The sequence below is a fragment of the Gymnoscopelus microlampas genome (genome assembly GCF_963454915.1).
Source record: "Gymnoscopelus microlampas genome assembly, chromosome: 17".
In the NCBI taxonomy this organism is placed as follows: domain Eukaryota; kingdom Metazoa; phylum Chordata; class Actinopteri; order Myctophiformes; family Myctophidae; genus Gymnoscopelus; species Gymnoscopelus microlampas.
In genome coordinates this window covers 33,531,940-33,554,967 of record NC_139954.1, presented here as the reverse complement: position 1 = coordinate 33,554,967, position 23,028 = coordinate 33,531,940, and the positions used below count along the sequence as shown (strand labels likewise).

General features: G+C 41.8%; 1 protein-coding gene across 3 annotated transcripts in view; it reads right to left on the bottom strand.

The window, feature by feature from the left end:
• Positions 1-1,455: 1,455 nt before the first annotated feature.
• fmnl2a (formin-like 2a) overlaps positions 1,456-23,028 on the bottom strand; it is a 68,374-nt gene continuing 46,801 nt past the window's right edge. Inside the window, exons 12-27 of one of the 3 annotated variants that reach the window (XM_084083691.1) lie at positions 22,757-22,906; positions 22,023-22,124; positions 20,788-21,118; positions 20,397-20,582; positions 16,564-16,688; positions 15,254-15,456; positions 14,791-15,025; positions 14,063-14,131; positions 13,758-13,838; positions 13,537-13,666; positions 12,236-12,399; positions 11,732-11,833; positions 8,203-8,301; positions 7,166-7,289; positions 6,210-6,331; positions 1,456-3,570 (exon numbers count right to left, since the gene is read on the bottom strand). In XM_084083691.1, coding sequence (XP_083939817.1) covers positions 6,240-6,331; positions 7,166-7,289; positions 8,203-8,301; positions 11,732-11,833; positions 12,236-12,399; positions 13,537-13,666; positions 13,758-13,838; positions 14,063-14,131; positions 14,791-15,025; positions 15,254-15,456; positions 16,564-16,688; positions 20,397-20,582; positions 20,788-21,118; positions 22,023-22,124; positions 22,757-22,906 — 2,193 coding nt within the window. In that variant the 3' untranslated portion in view covers positions 1,456-3,570; positions 6,210-6,239. Of the gene's footprint in view, positions 3,571-4,458; positions 4,556-6,209; positions 6,332-7,165; positions 7,290-8,202; positions 8,302-11,731; positions 11,834-12,235; positions 12,400-13,536; positions 13,667-13,757; positions 13,839-14,062; positions 14,132-14,790; positions 15,026-15,253; positions 15,457-16,563; positions 16,689-20,396; positions 20,583-20,787; positions 21,119-22,022; positions 22,125-22,756; positions 22,907-23,028 lie in introns of all 3 variants that reach the window. The other 2 variants (XM_084083692.1, XM_084083690.1) reach the window with 2 other exon arrangements.

The window sequence follows — 23,028 nt, the reverse complement described above, 5'->3', positions numbered from 1 at the left end:
TAGAGAATGTATTACTTCACCCACCTTTGAGAATTTAGACGGAGAGTGAATCTTTTTTCTTCTGGAGTTTTGACCCTTAAATTTTCTGTTTAAGAAACACTGATTTAACGTTTGAGCCACACTGGCATTGAAGATGCAACCGAGAATGTAATATTTAACCCACATTTTAGAATTTACATAGAGCGATGAAAATGTTCTTCATGAGGTTTGATCCCTGAACCTTTTATTTATAAAACCCTGAATAATACCTCGAGCCACACTAACATGGAAAACTCACGTAAGAATGCAATACTTAACCAACCTCTTCGATTTTAGATTGAGAGTGAAAAATCATATTAAGGCGTTTCAAAGCCTAAACCTTCAGCTTATAAATCCCTGGTATATCTCCTGAGCCACACTGATATGGAAGATGCAACTCTATTTAATGACTATAAGATATGACAATAACAGATTTGTATTTTGATGACATCAAACATCCCTCTGTTTGCTCTCAATGAAAGAGTAAATCTGGGTGCAGAGAAAAATGTTCCAACAGATCTGTTTTTTAACAATAACTGTTGTTTTCTTGTTGTGTTTCTTAGTTATACTTGGTGTTTTACAATACAGTTGTGTTCTTTACATATTTTAGAAATATAACCCCTAATTCTGCTTTCGTGAAATAGGCCCCTGGATTCAAATCTGACCCCATCTTGTCTTGCACGTCTCTTCTCTGCCCTTGGTTTAGTCTCCAGTCTACTCTACAGTGACCTGAAATAAATCACAATGCTGGGAAAAAAGAAATCTGATGGTAATAATCGGGTTTATATTCCTTTTTGTTTTAATGTCAGCAGCTGCCACCAAGACTCAGCAACGGTACTGGGTATCATTACCTATGAAAGACTGTCAGTACATTTTGTCTCTGCTTAGTGTGTGGGCTAATAGACCTTGGCAGTGGAATTGCGTTGCTAGGGAACAGCTTGGGTCCAAGTTTATTTCTTGTCAGCTACACTGATATTAACCACTGCAACTGGAAAAACTTGGAACCATTTAGAATGTTAAGTGTGGAATATACAGAATGTAAGTATTCCAGCTTTCAAATATTGAGGTTCTTCATAAATTGACAGCTTGATATTATGTTGGTCGCTAATATGAACACTATTATCCACGTCATAGAAGCAGTGTATTAACGGGTATTCTATCGCGTAAGATTCTGTCCCTTGAAAGTGTGTATTTCATCCAGCAATAGGTTTTGTATTGATTTTTTCAATGCTGGTGTCTGTTGCAGTCAAATGGAGAAAATATGACTATCAAATCACATTTTAGTATTATTGCTGCCACTACATTACTGCTACTGCCAGTAAAGTGATATCCTGATGGTTGGGAGCACTTTTGCAATTCTAAACCACTCAAACATAGTCAGAACTGTTGTCAACCGGAAACAAAACGGCAATCGTATCGAGAAACCAGCATGAAATATTCAGTGTAAATAGTTTATTTGATCATATTCATTGAAAATCTCATAACCTAAAAAAAGACATGTTATTTTAAAGTATTCTGTAATGAGCACACAATGCCTAAAATACATTTCTGATGAGAAAAAGACATGCCAGTATTATCCAGTCAGAGGAATGATGCAGATAGACAGTAAAAGCAAATCAGAGATGAACATGCTTCAATAGATATTATGGTCCAGAGAGGAGGGTATATCACAAAACATCACCAGCCTAATGATAGAATGTAAAATTAGTATTACAATGTGTAGCAATCATACAATGACAAATTATAACTGCAATATGTGCGGAATTACACATTGAAATATTGTAGATGTATGCAACTGGTTTTGATATTGCTCTGTGACACACCCTCAACAGCAATTTCAGTGGTCCAGTGCCTCGAGCATGGCTGAGGCAAATCTAATTAGCATGCTAGGCTCTTTGTTAATGGCTTAAGCCAAGGTTTTTGGCTTAATTAAATATACAAAAATGGAAACAAACTATAAGTTAAAATAACATTCAAATTGTATAGAACAGGGCGTTGAAAACTTTGTTTAAACAATATGTACAATATTAACCTTTCGGTAATGGAGTTAAGTAAAAAAAATGTAGCAAAATATCTGTACATTTAGAAAACTTGTGTTTTGCCATGTCTTTAACATTTAGGTGCCGTCACAAACGACCATGTCAAATGGGAAAACATAAGCAAAAGCTAAAAGGAAACCGTTTTCAGTGGTTAAATACTATACATCAAAATTACAAAAGGGTGAATAGACGGTTGCCTAGATTCCGATTAGCCTTTTAAGAGTTTTAAAAAGCAAACTTGACATCCAGTTTTCACAATTAATCACCGAGTAGGTCTCAGTGTGTCTACGCTTGGCTGGAAGTGTACACTATTACTGTAAGTCCTTTTAGAAACTCCCATAAAGACTGTGAACCCAATTTTATCTTAGAAACCATTCAACCAAAATGCTGTACTGTGGCAGCGTTGCAGTGTTTGAAATGGACGGCACATTACTTCTACTTTAGCAGACAGCCTAGGTTTTATAGATATGGCGCTAAGAATTCACGGCTTGGTCCACTAACCATAGTAACACTGATGAATGAGATGTCAATATACTCGTAGAGAGGCCTAGCTTTCTACAGTTCACATTAGCCTGGTCTCTTTAATTTAATTTTATCACTTTCTCTGTACAGTCTATCTTTGCTATTTCTGGTCTTTTGGACTTGCTGAAGTACGTCATTGAAATTTCAACCAGTATTGGGTCACTGCTTTTGTCCATCTCTTCTGAAGGGTTCACAAGCCCTTTAAAGTCTTGAAAAACAAATGAGATCATTTTTTTTCCTGTGCGTGTAAATGTTAGTGCAGCACCCGGCAAAATACCAGTAGCACTGGAATGCAAGGTACTAATGGCCTTTCACATACATTACTAAAAGTGAAATATTGGCCAACTTATTTTGCAAGGAGAAACGTATCTACTGCATTCTACCTACGTTTCCCAGGAAGCATCTCTGTGTGTCGCTCAGACCACTGTTTCCAGTTCAACATGTCACAGGAGTGTTACAGTTAAAGCCTGGTCACGTATTGCTTGAAGTGACAGTAATAAAAACAGACAGTCATTGGACAAACGCATGACAAAATGACATTGGATCACTCGCAAAAAAAAAGAAAAGAATCAGTTCAGGCACTTGGCTTGTCTAAGGTTCTTATAATCAACCTTTAAGACACTTCTGTTTTAGGTTTCATTCCTTCATCGTGAGAAGCTGCTGCTACACACCACAGACATGGAATAACATCACATGTATTCTTATGTAGTATATATACAGTACATAATCATCTCTATGGTTGCTACTACGCTCTCAGCATCATCTTTCACTTGTCATCCTTCTCTCCACGTCCATCCTAGTCTTCTATTCTTTCTTTCTCTCTCTCTCTCTCATTACCCATCCACCCATTTTCTCCCCCCTTTAGCACATGCACTGTTCCCTCGTCACATGACCACCTCAGTGTTCACCGGCCGTAAGTTCTGATCATCAAAGCGTCTCCTAACGCTTCTCCGCACGCCGTCTGCTCGCCTGTAAGGCTGATTCCTCAGATCTGGGGAGAAGGCAGGAATAAAAGAACTGTCAATCATCTTGTCAGACCCCTTACACAAGCCCAGAGGCTCAGCGCTGGCAGCCAGTCAACCAAAGCAGCTTGGGTTCTACGCAGAAAAACAATATGGTACCGAAGGCTATTTTATATTTTGTCGGTCGACACTTCGCTGAATAATTATTTCGTTTTCCTAAGCGACACTTCTCAACATGGTATAAAATCAGACTGGCCTGATGGGGATTTCAATTTGCTAGCCTACTGTCGATATCCGGAAACGGAATCTCTGCTTTAGCAAATGCTCCCCATAAATGTTTTTTTATTATGTTAACCACTTAAACCCTATACACTTCGTTGAATGGTGAACCTTATAGGTCTGTACTTGACCTCCCTTTGACCTCCTTTTTTAAATATGCTATTTTTTTGTGACTTTATTGATAGTATGTAGAAGAGAATGACAGGAAACAGGGAGAGCGAGACGGGGAGTGACACGCAGCAAAGGTCGTCGGGGACAGGATTTGAGCCCGCAACACGCTGTCAGGCTGCATTAGAGCCTATATGTGGTATGCGCCTGGACCGCTAGGCCAGCAGGTGTCCCAACCCCCTACTTTTTTTGCCTCTACATCAAATCTCTTTGCCGAAAATAGCTCATCTACAAGCTCAACAAGTCACAATGAAATGCCTAGAAAAGGGATGCTAGGGTTTAAGTGGTTAACCAACATAGACTGGCAATTCCAAACAGTCATAAATACGCTACATTATGACATACAGTAGATGCTATATTCCTACTCTAAATAGGGGAGAGAATGAGGGGGAAAAGGAGGTGGAAATACTTCAGAGGTAAGAGATGGAGGGAGAGAGAGAAGAGAAGTGAGGTAATAAAGAGTTGCTTGCCAGGTTTAGGACACATCCACCACCACAGAGGTGCTATTGGAGGCGTTCCTTACCCTCGAGGCATTGGGAAATTTAGTAATATTATTCTTCTTTAGGGCTAGATGAAGAGAAGAACAAAATGGACATTACAAAAGGGGATGGTCAGGGTGAACGGGAGAATGTCACCCTAAGTGTTTTTTCACAGTGGACTAAAGCCTGATTCATTACTTCGTCGCACACCGAAAATAGCCGACCTACAAGCTCACAACGCATTGTGGATGTGACGCGTCGTGAGCTTGTAGGTCTGCTATTTTTGGCGCGCAACGCAGTCATGCGACGGGGCATAAATTAGGCATAACAGAGAGAGAGAGAGAGCTGCTGAGCGAGCAAAGCAGGTTTCTGGGGCCGGGCCAGAGCGGGGCAGCAGTGACAAGGACAGGAGAGGTGAGCGGTTAACTGATACAGCTGGCACACAGGAAGGGAGGAGATCAAAGCTTTTCTAGGCTTGTTTATTTTTTTTTCTGTCTCTAAACCCAGACTGCTTTGCTGAGTGGCTACCAGCATGGCAAAGTAAGAGCCCGTTTCAAACAACGACGTGAGCGCTATACAAACATGGTTCCAAAAGGAAGACAACATAGAACTTTCAATAGCATCTTGAACAAAAACCAACCAAAAGCATGCATGCAGCCAAGTAATCCCCGGAGGTCATATGTGAGTGAGAAGAGTTCACCACAAAAATGGCAATTCGGTGGAATTACCTGGCTGTATGTTAGTGGCACACAGTGATAATATATCTAGATTTAAAAGACAGTACTGGACTTCAAAAAAGAAAAGCATGCACCATGCAGCACATTAGTAAATAATATGGCTCTAGCCTGCTGGTTTACAGACAGTCATGTGACTGGGAGGTGGCCTATGAGCAGGAGTCAGAGCCAAGCACAAATTAAGCGGAAATAGGTGAAGAGGAATGCATTGTGGGTAGGGGGTGCGGAAAAGCAATTGACATGCAATAAAGCCAAAACATCTTCAATAATAAATTGTGATTGAGATAATCAAACAGTTTTCATGGAGACATTAACACATGAAGGCAAGGTATAATGCCACAGGCATGTACAGTATTGTCTGAGTGAATCTGTGAGTGCAGCTGTACTAGCTTTGGAATATATTACTGAATATAATGCAATGATGACTGAAAATAGACATCATGCTTAACTATTACTGTTACTCATCTTTACCCTTATGATCTGCTCCTGGTTATCAAAGCAGGGACCTCTGTTATATGTATGTTATTTACTTTTTTCACCACTAGATGGTGCCTATCAGCTAACTTAATGTTCCATTATGTTAAAGAAATATATATTTCACCAATCTTCCTCTCCTGCCTGCACAGATATGGTGACCTTGGTTGGAGACTGTTCCTGCTGTGACATTATGGCTTGCTGTAGTTGATAATACACACAATGATAATGAATGGATGACACAGGTCATGCAAGGTAAGAGAGAAAACAGTTGCCCCACCACCATCACAACTGCTAGCCCTCCAACTCCTCATGCTTAGAGGGAAAGACACCCACACAGTCAGGCATGCACTCGCGCACACAGACACACACGATTGTCTCAAGAACCATAGTGGGGCTGCATCACGCATAATACAAACAGGTTCCAGGTGTGTGAGTGAAGAGGCAGTTATGAGAAGGAGAAAAAGTGATGGAGCACACATGGTTGTATGAGAGAGAGGAATAAAAAAAGATAGAACGTTGTGTTCCAGCAACCTTTCGGAAGAGAGAGAGAGTTCTATAAGCTTAGTAATGGTACTCCTCATTGAGGGCGGGCTCGCAGAAGAACCGAGAGCCACGTTTGGCTGTGCGGGCGGTAAATGGCACTGTCTTCAACACTGCATTGAGAACAACAGGAAAAACAGCCACAGACAAGACAAGACACAAACAGTATAAGAAAGCAGAATGCTACAAAAGGGGGTTTAGCACTGGTTAGCACTAAGCAAATACCCTCAAAACAGCATATACAATCTAGAATGGTCCACATTCTAGCGGGGTTATGCTCTATAAAAAGGGGGCCTTGTGGGCTGCTAGTAAAATAACTTTAGTGGGATTATTACACGTATCTATCAATCAGGTGGTGATAAAGTGTTACAAATTTAGTAGACGGTCATTCCGTAACAGTGTTTTCTTGTTACAGAGACTGGTGAGTGTATTAGGCTTACTCTGAATTTCAATTGCCTGGGCGTCTATCTCTAGAAACACATTTACAATACCCCCCGAGGCACATTTTCACTGCTTCTCAGTAAATAAAAGATGTCATTTTTCCTTCTCTACTGACAAAGTAGTCAATTGTGGAATGCAAGATCAATTCATGTTCTAGGAACTGGACACAGCCCGGCCCCCTGTACATGGATAGTGTTAACAAAGCAACAACAAGCAGATAAAGATGAGCAATGATGATCGTAACACACATTTTGAGCTGGATCAGAAGGTCATTAGATTAGCTGGATTTTTACTCTGTATAATGTTAAATAAAGCCTGCAGTTTTTGAAACACCTGACGGCTTAATTAATAAGAGCCGGCATTCTTGTGTTAGTGGTTAATCTCCCACGTTAATGACTGAATGTAGAGCACAGGAGAGAACCTGCATGCAGAGCATCCTGTGTGTGCATCTCAGTGTGTGTACGTGTGCATGTGTCCAGATCGGAGCCTGGCCCAGGTCACATTACCTGTGATGATGTCCTCGATTGCTCCGTCTTTGCCTTCGTAGACGTGACGGCTGTCCTTCACCTGCTTCTTCCTGAGCTCCTGGATCAACTCCTGCTGCTGCCGCTTGCCCTTATGGGACGGAGACTGGCACACACACACACACACACACACACACACACACACACACACACACACACACACACACACACACACACACACACACACACACACACACACACACACACACACACACACACACACACACACACACACACACACACACACACACACACACACACACACACACAATCAACTGATGTCCCATTGACTGGGGTTCAATTTGACAAGTTAAAGGCAGCATGCTTATTAAGGAATAAGGCGCTGTTAGTCCACCAAGATGTTTTATGGTAGCGCCACATTTTTGTAAACTCCAGCAGCTTGGCGTGGCGCTGGGCATTTACCTTGCGCACACTCATTATAACACCTTCATATGTGTTTGAGCGAATCAAATGAAGCTGTGGGAATCTGAACTGGAAATGAGTATGGCAACTTCTGGAAACCTGGGAGGACTACAGTTATAGAAGGTGAATTCTCTGTAGCTTCACATTAGCACCTAGTGAATTTAAGATTGTCATCAAAAACAGTACCAAAATATATATTCACACTCAATGTGAAATTTCTCCCACCAGCTGTTTGGCTTGTATTAATTTATTACAGTGCATTCATCCAGCCCTAAGTGGATGAGTGTGTGCCCTCATATGTTGTTGTGTGTTAATGGGACCATTTAAGTAGTGTAATTGCTGATCCTGACTTGATGTAATGTGACCCAGCAGGGTGTCGAGGCTGCCGAGCCCAATATAACTACAACAAACTAGCCAGCCAGCACACGGCTAATCCTGCCCCTGGAGGGAGGGATGGAGGGGAGATCAGTGGAGACGGCTTACCTTCTGGCATGCTTGATCCACCATGTTCCATAAGTAAGGATGGATGGTGGCGGGGGGTTGGGAATGAGGAGCAAGAGGAAAGGGCAAAGAGGTGGGGGAGAAGTGAGACTTACCTTGCCCTGGTTCTCCTCCATCATGGCCTCTTGTTCCAAAAGTTTCTCCATCATCATCTGCTCCTGCCTCTTCCTGTGCTCGTTGTCCTCCTCTGCTTGCTGCGGGACACAGACACACACAGTCAACTATAGGGCTTTGGTAGGGGATATTCTTATTCTCACAGAATAACCTTTTGGATCCCGACCAGTCAGGAGTGGCTCTACTACCTGACTGGTTGGACCCTAAACCTTTTTCTGCTTCCCTCCCTCTGCCACACAGGTTGAAGAGCGCATCGCTGCACGCCTGGCTGACATCTCTCGGTTGATGTCTTCCCACAACCTCAATGCAGACGAGAATAAGCTTATATTCTCCCCTGAAAAGTCCTGCCCCCATTTCCATCGACAACACACTGGGAGTGTTCCAGGACGTGACCGGGCATTTCCCACCCGATCTCAGTAACTTCTGTGTTACGCCCCCTTCTGTGACATTGGTAGGCTAATGTTTAACATTGACACCACAGTGTCAACAGTTATTTAAAGCAGTCCGCTCATGTGAGAGGCAGTTCCACGTGTGTCACAGAAGGGGGCATCGCCAATTGTTACTGAGATCGGGTGGGAAATGCCCGTCCGCATCCAGGACAGTCAGCTGTCCTTCAAGGCACAGGTTTGCACTGTACAAGATGCAGAGAATCAGACCCTTCCTTACCCAGGAGTCTGCCAAGTTCCTTATCGAAGCCTCAGTCATCCACAGGCTTGACTATTGCAACTCCCTCAATTGAACTCCTTCAATTAATCCAGTCGGGACTGCACTCACTCCCAAATTTAAACTGCAGTCTGAAAACTCACCTCTTCAGACTCTACCTCACCCCTTAGCACTCCTCTTTACAACCATACCTGTATAAACTGCTGCGTACCTGAATTAGCATGTTGATTAGACAGATGCTACTGTAGGTTTGATGTTTACCTTGTATCTTTGTAGCACTTAATTGCTTTCTTTGCACTCTATTTATGTGACCATTTACCTAGTTGTTTGTTGACTAGGGGTCATGCCATTTACTATAATACAATTTCTGCTAATGTACCCTCAAAGTGTACTCGTTTGTACCGTTTTGGAAGACAGAACATATGAATTTATGAAGGGTGCTTTGTACCTTTTCACTTCCACCTTTCTAGTGATACAATCAGCCTAGACCAAGACCAGTGGTTCCTAAAGGTGGTTATCAATATTCATCCAGGGGTGCCATAGACTCAACTTTCTGTCAATGTTCAAAATGCATAAAACATCTTGTTGGATGGATGAATGGTTTCATTTTGTCAAGTGCACAACGAAAATGTCTTGATGGCATCAATCCAATGTAAAAGGAGCGACAGAATGCATACAGTAGGTGTTAGTTTATATGGTATCAATAAGGGAAGAGTAATCATCAATCACAGTTTAGGCTAACGTTGCATTCATTTCAAATAGTTTATAACTCATAATAACTGTGTAACCTTGACAATTCTGAAGAGGACATTCAGATCTAACCCGCTTACTGATAACAACTCAATGCACAGGTCAGCATGTGTCACTTTGTGTCTGTTCCTCAACTGTTTTAGCACCAGTGGTGGACAGTAATGAAGTACACTGAAGTACAAGGGTTGAGTTACTTGAGTACTTTGTCCTGTTTTAGCTCCATCTTATGGTAAAGTGTACTATATCCCAGACCACCAGATGTCCTGCTGTGCTGCTGAGATGGAGCTGACCATTCTGTGTCTCTGTACCTCTCCATGCTGCAGTAAGAAAATACCCGGCATCTATCCACACTTCTTTCATGCAATATACCAACTGTACCATTGTTAAAAAAAAGAAGACACTGACATACTGGTCAATGTGTCTCCATATACATTCAGGGTCCCCACATATTTTTAGCAATGAATTTCCAAAACTTTTCCAAAACTTTTCCAGAATATTTAGCCCAATTTCCAGGCCTATATAACAATCATTCGGCGCAATAATGTGTCTCTTACTCCTATGTAGAATGCCCAAAGATAGGCAGTGTAGCAAAAATAAAGTTTGAGACATACATTAGGCTGCCGTCACACAGCCCGTTCGGCGAAAAACTACTTATGTTACATATTATTTTGTGTAATATTATTCATGTTTATGAAAATGTTTTGTTTTAAAAAAAATCAATAGCCAAAAACAATGCATAGCCAAATATTTTTCCAGGACCCTTGATAAATTCCAGGACCTTTGATGATGTTTGATCAATTTCAAACCTTTTCCAGTACTGGATTTTTTTTTTTTTAATTTCAAAATATTTCCAGGAATTTCATGACCGTGGGGACCCTGTACATTATATACACACAAAATATTCGATTTATACTCCTGCTTATCACCAAGTGCATACAGAACCAATGTCTAGTATTAACACATAGGAAGCACCATAGACAGGGAAGCACCATAGGAATCACCATTGAAGACATGGAAGCACCATACTGTAGGAAGCACCGTAGAAGACAGGGAAGTACCATAGGAAGCGTCATAGAAGACAGGGAAGTACCATAGGAAGCACCATAGAAGACAGGGAAGAACCATAGGAAGCACCATAGAAGACAAGGAAGCACCATAGGAAGCACCATAGAAGACAAGGAAGCATCATAGGAAGCACCATAGATGACAAGGAAGCACCATAGAAGACAGGGAAGCACCATAGGAAGCACCATAGAAGACAAGGAAGCACCATAGGAAGCACCATAGAAGACAGGGAAGAACCATAGGAAGCACCATAGAAGACAAGGAAGCACCATAGGAAGCACCATAGAAGACAAGGAAGCATCATAGGAAGCACCATAGAGGACAAGGAAGCACCATAGAAGACAGGGAAGCACCATAGATGACAAGGAAGCACCATAGAAGACAGGGAAGAACCATAGAAGACAGGGAAGCACCCATAGAAGACAGGGAAGCACCATAGGAAGCACCATAGATGACAGGGAAGCACCCATAGTTATAATATATCTAGAGGGCGGACGGCCCCGCCCCCACCTTCATTTCAATGAAAGTTGCTCACAAGCGCACAAAGCACCCGGAAGTACCTCTACTTCCTGGATAAGTTTGAGCCAATAGAGCAGGCGCACTGGCGTTTCAGACAATAAAAGCATGCGCAGTAGGGTTTCAAACGGTAGATACAGTAGCGCATTAGCGTTTTAAACGCCGTCTTGCAATCCCAGATTTGACCACCAGGCTACGGAAGCTTCACTGTTCTACCACGGTTCTGGGGGCTTGGAAGCACCACAGATGACATGGAAGCACCATTGGAGGAGGCACCATAGACGTATTCATGCGTGCCGTACACACAGAGGCATGAACACATTGAACCATAGATTGTCCCTGTAGCCACAGACTGACCTTCCCCAGAGGCTGCTTGAGGCTAGATTGACATAAGAAAGGCTGACATGCCTACAGGCTATTGGCTATTGGTCAGGTGTGTGTGTGTGTGTGTGTGTGTGTGTGTGTGTGTGTGTGTGTGTGTGTGTGTGTGTGTGTGTGTGTGTGTGTGTTGCTCACCCTATAGGCCTTGACAAACCGCACAAACACTGGGAAGAAGACAGAAGGAGGCGTGGTTTTAGCATTCTCCCCATAGAACTTCACAGCTTCATCAAAGGCATCCTTCCAAAGACACAACACAAAATCAAACCCATAAAACATCATAAGATACTGACCCTGATACTGACCATATTACTGACCATGATACTGACATGATTATTACGATGTAACACCTTTCTCAACAATATGAGCTGTTATTACATTATGAACTGTTAATACATTATGAGTGGCTACTTAAGGTTCTTAATGTTACATTATGCAAAAAATGTTATGCGCTCATGATTTTATTACATTATGAGTTTTTATTACATACAGTTAGATTATTACATTATGAGCCGTTGTCACATTATGAGTTGCTACACTCATTGAAAGCGCTTGCAGATACGGTGTCACCCCTTCCTGTTAAAAGACAAGTAAAGGGAACCTCAGATAAGGACATTTGGGGCTGGGCACGCAGAAGGTCACCTGTGCAATCTTGGCGTCGTCCTGCAGCTTCTTGAGCTTGCCCTCATTGTGTGCGATGAAGTCTTTGAGCATGGTGTTGTGACCGTGCATGCTGTACTCTCTCTTGGTCAGCTCCAAGCCTCGCTGCAGCTCCCTCACATCTAGGAGGACATTCTCCAGCGACACTGACAACAGACAGGCACAAATAGAAACACATCAAAACACACAGACGATGAATAAATACATTATCGCCAAGTTGAACAAAATATACAGGAATTTGTCTTTTGTGCCATTGTGATGTACTGACAACTTTTAACAGTTTCACAGCAGATGTTGACATCCTTTCTTTAACCACATGATTCCCTAGTGTCCCTATTCTGGGCATGTAATACTGTAATAGGCAACCTCAGTTGATATGTTTAAGAGTCAGCTAGAACACACTTTTATGACCTTGCTTTTAAATGATTTCCTACAGACACTTTTATTTCACCCTCAACTGGATCCCACATTTTATTGTTGTTATGTTTCATTTGACCTTTGTTCTAATTTTTATGTAAAACATTTTCTACTGTTGTAATTTGAATGTAAAACACTTTGAACTGCATATATTATGTTTGAAAGGTGCTCTATAAATAAAGATTATTATTATAACAGTATATACAATAATGGGCAAACATTAGTCAAAAATAGGCAAACATTCACCAAAATATTAGAAGACATTTGGTGTAGAGGGGAAAAAAGGACCACTAGGGGTAGTAGTTAACTAAACTAGGAGTCCATCTGTGCGGTATATCAGTGGTTCTCAAACTTATTCATGTCAAGGACCCCCAAAATGATATGTATTTGGCCCCGGACCCCCATCTCAAAATATATTGCTCCAGGGACCCCCCAGAAGCCATTTTAGTTAAAAATGGTTGCTTTAAAATATATATATATATATTCAAAGATTTGTACAAATGTTCATGATTTTTTTTTTAAATAGCAGATCTACAAGCTCATAGTGTGGCATTAAGTGATGAACTATGAGCTTGTAGATCTGCTATTTTTTTTTTATCGTGAAAATTCTTTGAATATACATATTTTCAAAGCGAACATGTGTAACTCAAATCTTTGCTTCTGGGGATTCTACAAATGTCTTCTAAATCCTAACAGTTTAGAAGACATTTTCTGAAAATGTCAGTGGCACTCGGTGCCGTGCTATGAGTTTGTATATCTGCTATTTTTGAATAGCCAAAGCATAAAATAATGGTTAAAGTGGTTACACAGATTCGTTCCCGGTTTTAATGGGTTAACTAGGAGTCCATCTGTGCTGTATAACTCACCTGCTGCAGCTTTCTCCACGTAATGCACCTCATTGTAGAAAAGAGACACCTGCTGGTATTTCTCCTTAACTACGTTAGCTATGTAATGCAGCAGTGTCAGCTTACGGTCCGTTGACTTGGTGTCGAGCAGCTGTGGAACATAAAAAAAACGTTCCGCAAGATGAGCAGCAGGATTCTGTAATGAAAACGTAAATCTAAGAGGGCAGGAGGAAGTAACTTACCAAGTCTAAGCTTTGTAGCTTGAAACCATACACCGCTCCTCTTTTGCTGCTGTTCATGTAGTTTCCGAGTGCCAAGATAATCTAAGGAACACATAAAAAAATGTAAACGACTCACCAATGCATGTTATTCAACACATCAATAAGTGTCTAGGTGCAGGACAAATGAAGATCAACATAAAATAAACTAATATTGCCGAATCTGCAATAAACAAAAGAACAAAGAATATACTACCAGCTTGAGGACTATTATTTGATCTTATGTTACTATTCAGCACATCAAACTAATATACATAAATTACACTTACCTCTAGGATTTTCTTTAACTTCTGGGAGGACTTGATAGAGACAGACGCTGCAATGATTGCATGAAGTTGCTACAGGGAAACAAAGTGAAGGATATAAAAAAAATGCTGGAACATTTAGAGAAAAAGGGCAATCTCAGTAAACCTCCCTCCCAGATGCTTGTCCTAACCACACAAAATCTGGTTGCCTAGACATAACCATCTCTCACTGTTCGCAGTCTTCAGACACTGCATGATGGCTTAAGGGAATTTGCAGTGTTTTTACTCATTTTGGGTTTTCACAATAACATAGTTGATGTTATTGTAAGAGATTTGTGAGGGATTCATTTTCAATCAATGATCAATTTTCCACGGGCTCTCTAGCCTGTGCTTACAAGGCAGAAGACCTTTCACAGTAACTATGGTTTCAGGACACAAAACCCGAAAGCTACAACCAGTTCCGGATAGGGGTGTGGGAGAGGTGTGGGGAGCAGCTCCCCCTACAGAACAGAAACTGCCTGCCTGGAATTACACTAAAAAAGGCAGCTATGGAGGGGGGGGGGTTTTGGCTAGCAACTTTTAAGATATGTTTTGAGGTAAATTAAAGGTTAATTGAATTATTGAAAAGTAGTAAAAAGTGTGAATATTTCCATCCTAGAAACTAGTAAAGGAGAAACTTATAGTTACTTATAGTTATGTAACATTAAGCAGAGGACTGAACAAAAAGAGCCAAAAAAGCCCCTGGGCCTTACCGGTGTCAGCATCTGGATGCTCTCACTGAAGTTGCCAATGAAGGCCATGATGGTCATTTTCTGCATGACCCGCTCAATCTTGCTAAACTGCATCATGAAGCGGTCCTCATCTGTCAGGCTCTCCAGGGGCTTGCGCTCCTTCTCAAACTGACGGAAGACCTTGATCTCATTTTCGGTGGGCTGGAAACGCATGAGACACTCCACAAAGTCCACCGGCAGGGTGCGTAGGTCAAACCTGATAGGAACAAGGAAACAAGAGGGCATCAAACGACGAGGACGGTAAACGTCATTGTCCCCCGAGGGGAATATTGTCTCGGATACCATGATACAGTACACTGCTTCACATAAACAATGTATCAAAAACATGACATATGTTTACGTTATGTAGGTTTCCCAGTCATAAAATAGATCATGGTAACAACACAACAACAGAAGGTTTTTTTTCCACTCTAAAAGCTCTTACAGTTGAATGGCCTTGCAGATCTCCTCAGGCGCCTTGCCGACTTTCCTGAGTGTGATAGCCAAGTTCTTTGCCCTGTTGGAGTCCAGTAGAGTCACTTTGGTGGGCCCCTTCTGGATGACCTTCTGTTTGTTCATGGTTACGTCAATGGCTGGACCCTGCGCCTTAGTCTTGAACATCTCCTCAAACTCATCTACATTCAGGTCCTGAAAGGCAACAATTAAATATTATTGCTAATATATTGTGCCTAAAGAAACAAAATGCTGTTATGAGTACAGTAATGTGTGTGAGGATGAGGATGGTAAACGTCATTGTCCCCCGAGGGGGATATTGTCTCGGATACGGTGATACAGTACACTGCTTCACATAAACAATGTATCAAAAACATGACAAGAACTGTGGGTCTGTGGGACAGTTGCTTCACATAAAAACATCTTAAAACATAAAAGAGAGACATTTGACATATACATACATATTTAACATTAACAGCATGACAACTTAACCTATTTTGGGCAGGAACCCCTATTTGTAACTATACCTTTCAAGACAGGAACCCCTTTTGCTATGTACAGTACAGTATATAGCAACATATTTGTTTTGTAATTTTTGAATACATATTTGAAGTTTTTCAGAAAACTTAGGTCAGGATTTAGAAGGCATTTTTAGAATCGGCCTCAGGTCTAAATGGGTTAAAGCCGTTAAGAAGTGCTAGGTGCTTATTATGTACTGTACCATTACAGTTCAGCAGCTTGTTGTAACAAATGATAGCTTCAAGTGGTTTTATTCTGGGCTGCAACTATTGATTGTTCTTAGCGATTATGCTATTGATTTTTTTTATTTTTTTATTTAAGTGTTTTTAACCCATTCAATCTAGGAAAGCGTCGGTGTTCATTTTATATTTTTTAGATTGACAGAAAACTGTTTATTTAGAAGGCATTTTTAGAATCGGCCTCAGGTCTATGGGTTTAAAATATATATGTACATGTATCGAATCGATGTGAACATTTTTGATACTCAACTAAATTGATTAGTGTGATTAACCGCTTATGCCCCATTTTATACTACTACTTATACTATACACAAATAGAGAAAATAGCTGATCTACAAGCTCTTGCCTTGCTATGTGTTTTTGAAAAACAATTATATATATAGTATATATATATTTTTTTTTAAAGAATACATCGATTAGTGCAATTATCTGCTGCACCCCTAGCTTTATTTGCACTTTGGCACCATAAATTTGCCATCAAAGGAATGATCCTCATGAAAGAGTAAATGAATAACCGTGTGATTAACCTCAGGACAACTCTTACCTCGAGTATCCTCTCATCGTCGATCTCGTTGAAGACGGTTCCGTTGATCTGGTTGGGTTTCAGGGCCACCCAGTTGAAGACGGGCATGCGGAACTTGGTCTTAATGGGTTTCTTAATCTTGACGGCTGGATAGGACACACAAAAGGAGTTAGTCATCATTTTCTAGTGCTGGAGCACGCTTATGTACACACACAGGGATGGGCACACACACACATCGTGCAGGTAATTTGGTGGAGGGGTAGACAGGCATCCAAAAAGTGATGACACATGGAGATGACTCCCTCTTCGGCTAGACCCCGTGTCCGTCTCATTAATCGTGTCATGATCATTTTGATTGAGCCGATTTTACCATAATCATAATTATTAAAGGTAGGGTAAGTGATTTTCTTTGGTTAAAATACGTTAATAGCTCTATATTCTGATAGTACTCATTGCTATAGAGTGTTTGTTCAGTAAAAGGAGTCTCCTTGTCTCTCCAGCTCTTTATAAAACAGAAAATGCATTTTCGTTTCAGTTTCATTTCCAATTTTATCCAATCAGGATAGAGAACTCAATCAGGATATAGATTAAACAAGTGAAATTTGAAGTGATGACACTAAGAAATGAGCAGACAAAATTGGAACTGGAACACTATAAATATGAAGCTTAAAAATGGGTACTTTCTCCTGATTGGCTGCGATTTTGACACCTACCGGAAAATGTATTTTCTGCTTATTAAAGAGCTGGAGAGACGGGGGAGACTCCTGTTACTGAACAAACACTCTATAGCAATGATTACTATCAGAATATAGTGCTTTAACCTTTTAACAACATACTTTTTGTTTTAACCAAAAAATATCACTTACCCTACCATTAAATAATGACATAGTGTGATTTTGTTAAAGGTAAAACCTACTCTTTTCTGGTGGCATACCATGTCTTTCAATACTAACAAAGCAAATCTTTTTTTAGGTCCAGATATCTTGCAAGGCGGTGATAAAAAAGGTATCTAAGGTGCATAATATGCACCTTAAATACCTTTTATCACCACCTGGTGAGGCATTTCAGCCCTGGCACTCTGACAGACTATTATAATAAAGGGATTATGATGCCTGCATGGCTCATTCCCTGGCTCATTTCTTCAATCCTAATGTGGAGTTGTGCCTCACCATGGTAGGCTGGGTGCCACACAGCTGGGGTGTTAGCGGGGCAGAGAGATAAGGCAGTGGCGAACAGCATTCCAAATTTGCGTAACACTTGCCCTATCTCTTACTATCATCTGCCTGTCATAGCAGGACACTGTGTCTCAGCATGCAGCCACAACACTTCCAGGCATTGCAAAACTCACTCTCACACTCACACTCACTCACACACACACACACACACACACACACACACACACACACACAGTACACCAAGGTGTGAGGGGAAATCGTGCAGGATTTTGAAATATTGTATTTTCAGAGTTGCGTTATCATGATTTCACACTGTAAATGTTTTATGGCTAATATTTATGTGAGAGATAAAATAGCAGAGTGTGTGAAAAGGAAATTCATAAGCTTAAAATATATGCATTGTGGGACTAGCGTTTTCATGTAGTGTTTAGGAGAAGAGAATCACTGATTTTTTTTTTTATACAAACAAAAGCCATCTGGGTTGTTTAGAAACGGCCAGGGGTACTTCAAAGAGAGTGCATGAGCGTTTAACTTCACGCATGGCTACGGAAAAGTCTTCAGTATTGAGTGGCCAACAGCATGAGAGGTTTTCTCCTCATGAGAGGCTTGTTCCTGTAGGTTCAGAGACTGAAAATACAAATTTACAAACTTGTGGCAAAGGGAATGAGCAGGGAAAGAAAAAAAAGAGAATACTCATTACAAAGAAAAACCTACAGAACAGTTTGATGGGTCCCTCTGGTTGACAGAAAGACAAGAAAGAAACGGTCAAAGAGATATCATTAAGGATTTCAAGCCTAATTTACACTCCGTAGTACAATGGTGTCGCTTGCTGACAATAACTTATTTTCAGCAAGTGACACCGTTGTGTGATGGTGTATAAATTAAGCTTCAAAGAAATTAGGACAGCTTATACATACATGCCTCAGACATACATAGTCCAACCACGCTTTCAAGATGAAAAACCTAACACCAACACCAAGAGGTCTGAAGTCCAGTGCCAAAACAGCTGATCTACAAGCTCACAACGCATTGCACTTATGCATTGTGACAGGCTATTTCCGGTGTGAGATACCATCATATAACTAAGTATAAATCAGGTCTGACATTCAGTATTTTGACTCAAAGATGTACATTTATGAATTCAGCCTCAGACCATTTATTCAGTGAGGAGAACGGTCATCTACATACTTAAAGATAAAGTGCTCCTTTAATAGTTTGGCCAAGGTCACGTTAACAGACACAGGCAAACAAATGCTCACTCAAGCACATTCGTGTGTACACAAACACACACACACACACACACACACACACACACACACACACACACACACACACACACACACACAAGGTCTCTCAGTCAGTGTCTGACTATCTCAACCATCATTAGTCATATTGTTGCTCTCAAGCAGAAACCTTCTCTCTCTATATTTCAACTTTTTGTTTTGTAAATGAATGCCCTACTTTGTCATACACGAGTGTCGCTCGAAAACAGCAGAAATTAGCCGATCTACAAGCTCACAACATGTCGCATCACGTGAGCTTGCAGATCTGCCATTTTCGCTAGTTTCAAAACATTTTGAAAGTGAATGTGGTTAAAGGTAGGGTAAGTGATTTGCAAATATTCAAATAATTGCAAAATAGCTCTATATTCTGATAGTACTCATTGCTATAGAGTGTTTGTTCAGTAAAAGGAGTCTTCCATATTTCTCCAGCTCTTTATTAAACAGAAAATGCATTTTCAGTGCTCTCTCCTGATTGGCTTAAATGTTGTCACCTACCTAAATATGTACTATATTCTCTTTACTTAAGAGCTGGAGAGGCCCCTGTGACTGAACAAACGCTCTGTAGCAATGATTACAATCAGAATAAAGTACTTTAACCTTTTTAACAAAAGGAAAAAGAAATCCAAAAAATATCACTTAGCCTACCTTTAACTATGTCTGTGGGTTTTATACATCATTTAACCAATGACAAGTATTAAGAGCTTGTGACTATATAACTACATTGGATCCATTGGATCCAATTTCGTTTCCTGAAAAGTAACAGTTTTGGACATGCAATGTGTCAGCCCGACACAATATCATGTGAGCAGCAAAATCAACAGACCTGAGTCACACTGCCACAGGTCCCATGTGACTGACTGACTGACAGACAGGAAGCTAAATGACCTTGTGGGCCTACACACACACACACACACACACACACACACACACACACACACACACACACACACACACACACACACACACACACACACACACACACACACACACACACACACACACACACACACACACACACACACACACACACGCACACACACGCACACACACACACACACACACACACACACACACACACACACACACACACAATCATCTATTCGTATTTTAAGTACTGCTACGCCACCATATACTTGTGATACTGATGAAATACCGTTGGCACATTATCAACATCAGTTCACAGTTTCAGTTCAAGTTCAGCCCACGGAAAGAAATATGACGTGGTTATCTGAAACCAACCAATGCCTGCATTCAAAGGGAACCGTCTAGTTTATCATAACGTTATCTTTTACTGTGTGACACATAACGTTATCTTTTACTGTGCGACGCAATTGTGATTCACACACACACACACACACACAAACAATGCAAGAATCTTGACCACGGGTGACCTCACCTGCCAACCCAGAGTTCATGATGACGGTGGGGGTGCCACAGCCGGGTAGCGGAGGGGCCATGGGCGGAGGAGGGGGAGGGGGCGGGGGGGCTGAAGAACCAAGGCCTGGGGGAGGAGGGGGAGGAGGTGGAGGAGGAGGAGGGGGAGGTGGGGGCTCCACCGTGGAAGACGAAGGTCCATTTGCCACTGGAGGATGAAATGAGAGAGAGAGAGGTTGACATGAAAGAAGAGAAAACGCATATCGAGAATAAAAAATAAACATAAACCTTTTTAAATTACCGGTAAATTCTATGATCAATGTCATTTCAACTACATCACTGACGGACTCATATGTACAAATCTATCATTTATATGTGTGAATGAACTAAGATCAAGCCAACGCTGAACCTACCGATGCCGTTCATTGGGGGTGGTGGGGGTGGAGGTGGTGGAGGTGGAGGGGCGGGCATGCCCGGGACCCCTCCCACGTGGTTAGGGCTGTAGTTACCCCCTGGCACACCTCCAGGCACGCCCACCATACCGGGCACCAGGGTGGCACCGGAGGGCGGCGAGGGCAGGATGGAGATGTCGCCGTCGCCCTTCTTGTGGATCCTGATGGTGCCCTGCTTCTCCAGCTCGTGGATCTTTTTCTCTAGATTGCTCTGCCGCTGGATAGCCGCGTCCTTGTCCTTCACCACCTGCCGCAGCGTGTGCACCTGCGTGCTGGCGTCCTTGTACACTTCCTGTTTGGGGGAGAGGCGTGTGACAGGAAATTATCAGTTGTATGGAACACTTTGTAAAAATAACTGGGAGGAAGCCAAGTCAGTTATTCTGGGCATGTCATAATACGCGAACATAGTTTTGCCGAAAATAGGGGAAGATTTGACGAAAATATCAGCTCACAATGCATGCGTTGTGATGCATTGTGAGCTTATAGATTAGGACATTTTCGGTGAGGAGATTTGGTGATGTGAAAACTACAACCCTTACTTCCTGGTGTTTAGCCGCTACCCTCGGTGGCCATGAGTGACATTGTTGTGATCCTGACTTCAGAATACATTAATCAGGTTGATTTAATGGCTGCCATAGACCATATGGACACTCCAGGCTGATGCTTTCCCATGACATGCATCATGGGAATTGTAAAAACACTGATTGTCTCTGTCAATATGGGTTGTATCATAAATATGGCCGTTTCTACAGACTATGACAACCATCAACCAATTAACTGAAATGCACATCAAAACCATGATTCTGTAGCTTCCCTTTAAGGACAGATATGTACATACGGTATATGTATGTAATAATTGATGCACACTTTGCACAGATTCATGCACATGTTCATGCATAGAGCAATGTATGGTAAATACAGTAGAGGTATTTAAAAATGTTGCTGTTGTTGTATGTTCTAACTGCCATTTAAAACAGTATGGAAATAAAGGTTTATAATGGTGAACTACTGAAAAAAAATGTATTCGCCAAATAATTCACTGCTCATTTGTTTCTGCGTGGAAATGGCGTTCCCCCCAGATATACTGTAGATTCTACTGTTCTACTTGTTCTACAGTGTAGAACACGTTTTGGGTGTTGTGCGTATTGGTTCTGTGCATTCATTATAGGCTAATGATGAGTGATTATGAATCTGACCCTGATGGATTCTAGGTCCTTGTTCCTTTGCATCAACTGCTTCTCCAGCTCCACGATCTTGTACATGGCCTCATTCTCCATGTCCTGCAGCTTCTCCGTCATCTGGGACCAACAACAGACAGCAGAAAGGGAAAGGTCATACAGAGATATTGACAGATATCAACAGTTAAAACAAGAAGGAAAGATTTGGGTCATGGCAGCAACCAGGTTGGAGATGTTGGGACTGGGAACCTTGCTGGTTCACATCCCAGGGAAATGCTGGGTTTCCAACGGGAGCACCCGCTCGCTTGACAACTACTGAGGTGCTCTTGAGCAAGGAACTTGACCCCCAGCTGTTGCACTGTTGGAGCTGCTAAACGTCCAGCGGTAGTGGACTGTGGCTCCCAGGTGTGGATGTGGGCAACTGTAAGACATTGCTGATAAAGAGCATGTGTACCGCGTGTGTGTGTGTGTGTGTGTGTGTGTGTGTGTGTGTGTGTGTGTGTGTGTGTGTGTGTGTGTGTGTGTGTGTGTGTGTGTGTGTGTGTGTGTGTGTGTGTGTGTGAGAGAGAGAGATAGAAACAGGCTTAAATTGAGGAGCAGAAGATAACGAGCTAGTGTGACAGAGCTTTAAACGGACTGCGTTACACCTCACTGGTGTTGACACCGTTGCACCAACGTGCCGCGGCGCTCTGGACGGCAGTACACTCAGAGGTTGTGCAGGGAGTAGATAGGAGTGTTCAAATTAAACGTACATGTGACATGTTCTCTTCGAGTTCTTCCACCCTTTCCAGGGCTGCGTTCTTGGTCTCGGCATCCTCCAGGAGGGCTCCCACATCAAACACGTTATCCAGGTAGGCCTGGATCTGAACCTGCAACTTGTCGCTCTCCGTGTGTTTCAGTTTCTGGAAAATAAGAGTGAAATGAACAAACATGCAAACGCATGCACAAGAAACTGCACAAAGAAGCTGAGAGAGAGAGAGGAGGGGGGAGAGAGAGATAGATATGGGGTGACCATTGATCAAGC